This window comes from Asparagus officinalis, chromosome 6 (genome assembly GCF_001876935.1).
Source record: "Asparagus officinalis chromosome 6, Aspof.V1, whole genome shotgun sequence".
Taxonomy (NCBI): domain Eukaryota; kingdom Viridiplantae; phylum Streptophyta; class Magnoliopsida; order Asparagales; family Asparagaceae; genus Asparagus; species Asparagus officinalis.
The window spans coordinates 10,064,842-10,071,946 of record NC_033799.1 but is presented as its reverse complement, the minus strand read 5'-3'; the positions used below and the strand labels follow the sequence as shown (position 1 = coordinate 10,071,946).

At 40.8% G+C, this 7,105-nt stretch overlaps 1 protein-coding gene across 1 annotated transcript; it reads left to right on the top strand.

Annotated features, from left to right (window-relative positions):
* Positions 5,765 to 6,382, top strand: LOC109845720 (uncharacterized mitochondrial protein AtMg01250-like). Its single transcript, XM_020414992.1, has one exon. It carries the CDS (start codon positions 5,765 to 5,767, stop codon positions 6,380 to 6,382), a length of 618 nt encoding a protein of 205 aa, XP_020270581.1.

The window sequence follows — 7,105 nt, the reverse complement described above, 5'->3', positions numbered from 1 at the left end:
TTGCCAGGCTTTGCTCATAAGAATTTACGATTTGTTATGTCCTTTTTAGAGGGGAAAAAAATATAAGATTTTAAAAGGATAAAGAAAGTTATTGATGAAGAACAAGGAAAGTCTTAAACCTTGTAAACCTACCTTATGTCTTAATCGGACTGTTAAAGAGCCTAATAATAATGAGCCAGTTTTGTCAGCGCTGTTCGCTGAACCAACCCATTCGCCAACTAGAGACACCACCTAGAGATGGAAAACTAGTTTTAGTACAGATTGTATTTTCATAAAACTTGCACGGATAGAAAAGTTTTGCTTGGTTAAATCACTTATTTAGATGAGCGTTTAAATCTAGTTTTTAAATACTTCAGGAACCCAAATTTTTTCAATAGGACTTAAAAATTAGTTTATTTAAGATGTCATTAAACATGCTAATTAAGTAAAGCTAGCCTAATACCTACTTTAACCAGGAAAAAAAAAACCTCCCCAGCTACCCTCAACATTCGTCTAATTAGCAATTCAATTGGGTTTTCATGTTCCAAGTTTCCAATCGAAATCAAGCCACTGATAATAAGTAATAATTCTATTAGAACCGTTCCTATAAAAAGTAGACTTAGTTTTATCATAAACAAAATAGTTAAAATTTCATACATAAACAACCACGCTTGAGATAGAATTAAAGAGAAAAAAAATACTAATTTTTAAAATACATCAGAGTAGCAATAAGACAATGTGACGCATGTCATTTTTATAGACTTCAAACTCAGAAAGGCCCCTATGGTTTGCGTCATAAATCTATTAAGCCCTCAGACTATTATTTGGATCTATTAAGCCCCTATATTTTTTATTTTGAATCTATTTAGTCCCTATGGTGTTTCTCCATAACTAAAAAGTAGATTCAATAAGACAAAAATACCCTTTTTTAGTTATGGAGAAACATCATAGGGGCTAAATAGATTCAAAATAAAAAGCATAGGGGCTTAATAGATCCAAATAATAGTTTGGGGGCTTAATAGATTTACAGCGCAAACCACAAGGGCCTTTCTGAGTTTGAACTCCATTTTTATAATATTCTGATGGTTAACATGAAGAGGCATCGCAAGATCTTATAATTGGCCTCATTATTTTGAGTCTGAAATAAATTTCTTTCAAAAAAAATGCAAACTCAACTTTTTTGGCACTCTCTTCTTCGGGAGCTTGATTTCTTTCCGTTATCGAGGAAGTCTGACACTGCTATTAGGGTGCTAAATCGTATCCGTATCCGAGAAAATATTCATAACCGTCCGTTAGGATACAAATATGTTTACTCAAATCTATAACCAATATGATATGTTTACGGATATGGTTTTGTAGTAAAGTATCCGTATCCGAAATATCTGAATACATATTAGTCATATTCTTACGATAATTTCGATTCTTAGATTATGTATTTGTGGTTAATTTTGATGATCAAGATGTCTACTCTGAACTTTTTAGCTATAATGAACATATTAACGAACTCTTTTATATCACATGAACTATGTTTTTCTCAATACTAACTAGTTTTTTCATATCCGTTTTGTATCTGCATGCATATCCGCTTATATATCAGCATGTATATCCGTAATCGTATCCGATTTTAGCGGATATGGTTATGAATTTTCTTTATTGATGTATATCTGTATCCGTATTCGTATCTGTATCCGAGATAGATACGCGAATATGAATATGATAAGCATCATGTCCGAACCGTATCCGGACCGAACCCCTAACTGCCATAAGTGATTACCGACTGGACACCCGCCCAATAATTGTGCCCGTGTCCATGAGGATTCTGGAAAATTGTTTTCAAATCAAAATCGATGTTAGCTGAATAGGGAACCTAATTACGTTGTGGTGAAAACTCAAAGTGACCATCATGCACATTGCTCCCTAATATTTACATCTCTCTTATTAATACCCCAAAGCTTTTAATTGACATTTTAATGCCTTAAAGTTTACATTCTTTTACTTTGATACCCGAAGTATTTTTTGACACTTTGATAATACCAAAAAATTTACATTTTTAAACTTTGATACCCTTAAGTTTACACCTTTTTTAACTTTATCATCCTAAACTTTAGGGTATCAAAGTGTCAAAAATAAAATTTTGAGGTATCAAAGTTCTAAAAGGTGGATTTTAGAGCAGATTTTTGAATTTGAAATGAGAGCGCTTAGGCGATTGGAGAGGCGAAAAGGAGGCGTCCTTTCCCAGGCGGCAGCACCAGCATCCAGGCGGCGTTTGGTCAACATCATCAACGGTAACATCTCTGTCACCCCTCTCTCTCCCCTCTCCTGCCTCCCCTATCTCAGATAGTGCCCCCCCTAAGCCAAAGAGCATTCAGAAGCAGCATGTAATACCTCCAGCAAAGCCCTACTCTTCCTTTGCAAACCTCTTCAAAAACCTCCACTCCAGTCATTCTCCTGTTCGTAAGCCTTTTTCTCGTTTCGAGGGCATTCTTCCTCTACCAGACCAAGGCTGGACCACTGTATCCTATAAAAAGAAATCTAGAGTCCCACAGCTTGCAGCTCCCTCAGCCCCCCGCAAACCTCCAAGGTGTTTCCTCTGCGGCAGCACATCCCACATGGCCAATCTTTGTCCTGTCGGAGATTTCAAATGTTTCGCTTGTAACAGAGTGGGTCACACCTCCAAAAACTACCCTAACAGGTTTAACCCTCCGCCCCCCTTTTCGCCCCCGCCTCTCTCTCATCCGCCTGCTCTCTTCATTCCGCTCATTGATCTGCCACCTTCGGTGTTGGCGAATGTCGAGGAATACTCATCCTATGCTTTCTTTGAAGTCCAAATGGGGAATCCTTCCGTTGCAGAGCTGATTGAGAACTTGGAATTTCATTTTAATGTGGAAAAATGATCGTACAAGATCAGACGCATCTCAGCGTCCTCCTTCTTCATTCAATTCCCTAAAGAGGAAACCCTCTGTCTAGCTTGTGGAAAGGACTTCTTCGACATGGGAACCTTTGGTGGGGTCTTCTCTCCATGGACAGAAAATAAGGGTCTCAAAGCTATCCCAAGCTCTGTCTATATCTGGGTCCAGATTTTGGATCTCCCTCTCCATCTATGGGACCCTGATTTCCTCATGAAGCTTTTTGAGGAGGTAGGAGATGTTATTTCCGTTTCTGACGACGTTCTCCTTAAAGCTGATGCTAAGGACTGCAAGGTCATGCTTCTCGTTAAGGAAGCTGGAGAGATTCCTAGATCTATTTCCTTCAGATACAACTCACCAGATGGTATTCATATCATGGTAGGCGAAGTTCAGCTCCGCATTGTCGGCAAGCCCTTGTCGGATATAAAGGGCAAATGTAGAGAATACTTTGAGCACTTTGTTAGCAGGGAAGGGTTATCTTCATCCTCATCAGTCACTCCTGCCAGTCTTCAACATGCACCATCAGTAGTCAACCGTCCCTCAGTTGTATCTCCTGCCATCTCTCCTCAGCATCTCTCCCATGTATCTCCTCCGGCCGTCCTTCAAGGTGATTTACCTAGAGAGGTTCCCTCCAGTTCGGCCAATCCTCCTCTACCTCAACAAGCTCAGTCTCCTGTGGACATGATAGAGGTAGTTTTTAGGGGGGTGCCTCTGATAATTGCTAAGGAATCCTGGCTCCGTCTCTCAGCATCTTTTCCATCTTCTTCATCAGCCGCACCAGTGCCGGTTTTCTCAAATAACCAGACCCCCCCCGGTACAGTTATCTAGCTCTTCAGATTCTCTGGATGTCGCTTCGTCGTCCGCTCCTCCATCGGGCTTTGAACATATCAAGAAATCCTCAAAGAAGAAGACCTCCAGAAGACATCTCTCTCTGCTGCCTCACAGGAAGCTCTACCATTATGAGAAAGAGTGTAAACGGCAGGAGTTAGACAAGTGAGAAATCTCAATCTTCTGCTTATTCCTATTCTCTTAATAGCATAGAATATATTCATGGTATTGCTATTAATTGTGGGATAGAGGAACCTATTGATCGTGCTAGCCTGATTGCCATTCAATCTCTAGACAATGTAGAGAAGAATAACCACTAACTTCGGTGGTCATTCAAGTTGTAGGTTGCCTATATCTTCTTCTATGAAGGTTGGATCATGGAATGTCAGAGGTTTGAACAACTCTATCAAAAGGAGATTAGTGAAGGAAAATATTCAACTGGCCAATCTTGATATGGTAGGTCTCCAAGAATCTAAGCTCAACTTTACCTCCCCTAGAGTTCTTAACAGTTTGGGCCCCAATAACATCTTCTCTTGGATTTCCTTAGACGCTATTGAGTCTAGAGGTGGCATTCTTCTAGGATGGAGGAACTCTTCTATCTCATGCTCCTCATCTAGCATTGGTATCTTCTGTGTCACAGCATATCTCACTCTCCTTAACTCTAACTGGTCTTTCGTAGCAACTTCAGTGTATGCCCCCCCACGATAATTCTGAAAGAGAAGTTTGTTGGTGGGAGCTCTCTAATCTTAGATCTTCTATTTCCTTACCCTGGGTAGTTTTTGGTGATTTTAATATGACCTTAAGCCTAGACGAAATGAGTGGTAGATCAAGCTCTTTGCGAGATATCTCTCTCTTTAAGGATCTCATTGATTCACTGCAACTCATTGATCTCCCTATGAGTGGTAGAAAATTCACATGGTCAAACCAAAGGTCTAACCCCTCTCTTGCTAGACTCGATAGATTCTTCATATCCCAAGACTTTGAATCAAAATTCCCCCTTCTCATTCAATTTGCTTACCAATCTCCATGTTCAGATCATTGTCCCATCATCTTAGATTCAGGTGGTGTTCCTCCATCTAAAATTTTCAGGTTTGAAAAGGCTTGGCTTCTCAACCAAGCATTTGTCCCTTTCATTCTTTCTTGCTGGGAGTCCTTTTTCTCCCCAGGTAATCCGTCCATCTCTTTTCCTCTCAAAATCAAGCTCATCCGTAAGAGAATGAAATGGTGGAAAAAGGATTTCTATAGATCTTCTCACATTCTAAAATCCTCAGTTATGGAGGCCCTAGATGCTCTAAATCGACTTGAAGAAGTCCATCCCCTCTCTCCTTCCGACCTCTCCCTCAGATCCCAGCTTCGAGATCAGCTCCTCAATATGGCTCTAGTTGAAGAAACCAAGTGGAAACAAAGATCTAGGATTCAGTGGCTCAAAGAGGGGGATAACAACTCTTCCTTCTTCCATAAAATGGCATCCCATCGAAGGAGAGTTAACTTCATACCCTATCTTCAGATTGATCATATCATCCTCTCATCAGAAGTTGACATCAAACAGGCCTTTCTTTCCTTCTTTTCTAACTTATTCAAAGCCAATGAGAGACCAAATCTTACTATCAACTGGACCAAGCTTCTCCCAAACCAATCTCCAGATCTCTCTCTTTTAGACTCCCCTTTCTCAGCCACTGAAATCAAAAAAGCTGTCTTTGACTTACATCCTGAGAAGGCTCCTGGGCCTGATGGTCTTCCAATCCTCTTCTTTCAAAAATTCTGGCCAGCCATTCACAAGGACCTCATCCCTTTCATCCAATCTCTACACTCTAATTCCCTCCCCCTTCACAACATTAACTACTCCTATATCACCCTTATCCCTAAATTTGATGGGGCCAGTTCCCCAGCTGATTTCAGACCCATTAGCCTTATCAATAGCTCAGTTAAGATTTTTTTCCAAAATCTTATCCAATAGACTCAGCCCCCTTATCCCTTCTCTAGTTGATAATTCCCAATCAGCCTTTCAAAAAGGCAAATCTGCCCTTGATTCCATCCTCCTTGCCCATGAGATGATAAACTTCTGTTCCTCAGGCAAAAAAGAACTTTGTGCCATTAAAGTAGATTTTTTCAAAGCATTCGATTGTGTTAACTGGGATTTTCTCCTCATCCTCCTCAAAGCCAGAGGGTTCAGTGACTTATGGTGCACCTGGATCCTTAATATTCTATCCTCAGCTAAGTCTGCTGTCTTAGTTAATGGCTCACCTACTGCTTTCTTCCGCTGTCATAGGGGCCTTAAACAGGGTGACTCCCTCTCCCCCCTCCTCTTCTTGCTGATAGTAGATGTCCTGAGTAAGATGATCTCAGCCAGTGCTCTCTCTGGAGACCTCTCTAACCTTAATTTGAAAGGGGAACTAAACAATATTAGAACCCTCCAGTTTGCAGACGATACCCTCATCTTTTGTAGAGCCTCATGTAAAGACATTCATACTCTCAAAAGAATCCTCCACATCTTTGGTCTTATCTCTGGTCTATCCATGAATCAGTCCAAAACTCACCTCCATTACCTTGGTAGAATTCCTAATAAGGGTATCTCTCTTGCTGACAGTCTTAATTGTTCTCTTGGTACTCTTCCATTCTCTTATCTCGGCCTTCCTCTCAAAAGGGGTTCTCTCTCCAAAAGAGAGTAGCAACCTCTCCTCGACTCCTTCTCTAAAAAACTGTCCCTGTGGAAACACAAATCCCTGTCAATAGGTGGTAGACTCACTCTCCTAAATTCTGTTCTATCATCTATCCCTCTATACTATATGTCTTTTTTTAAGCTCCTATCCTGGCTCATCAAGGCCATTGACAGAATTAGAAGAAATTTTCTGTGGGGCTGCTATCCCCAAACCAACAAACCCAAAAGTCTTATCAACTGGGGCACCGTTTGTAAACCTAAGGTTGAGAGGGGTTTAGAAGTCATCAATATGAACTGTTTCAATCAGGCCCTTCTCTCTAAATGGGTATGGAAAATCAGTGCCAACAACTCTTTCCTTAGCAAGGTCATTTGGTCTATTTACTCAGTTAACTCGTCCAACCCTTTAGTTAACCCTCCTAAGGCTTCAGCCTCAAATCTGATCAAAAACCTCTATGCTATTCACGACACTTTCTTTAGTCAGGTTCAGTGGAATATTGGAGACGGAGCTTCTTGTAGATTCTGGCATGATAAATGGATGGGTGCAAACACCCTCATGAGCCTTTTCCCAAGAGTCTATCATCTTGCTTTCTCTCATACTAGCTCAGTCCTCTCCCAAGGTGCCCTCATCAACAATGTGTGGAAGTGGCACCCCCATTATCAGGAGAGGTAACTCCTCAGATAGTAGAGAAGACATCAACCTCCTGTATGCCCTTCTTGATCAAGCTAAGGTTCC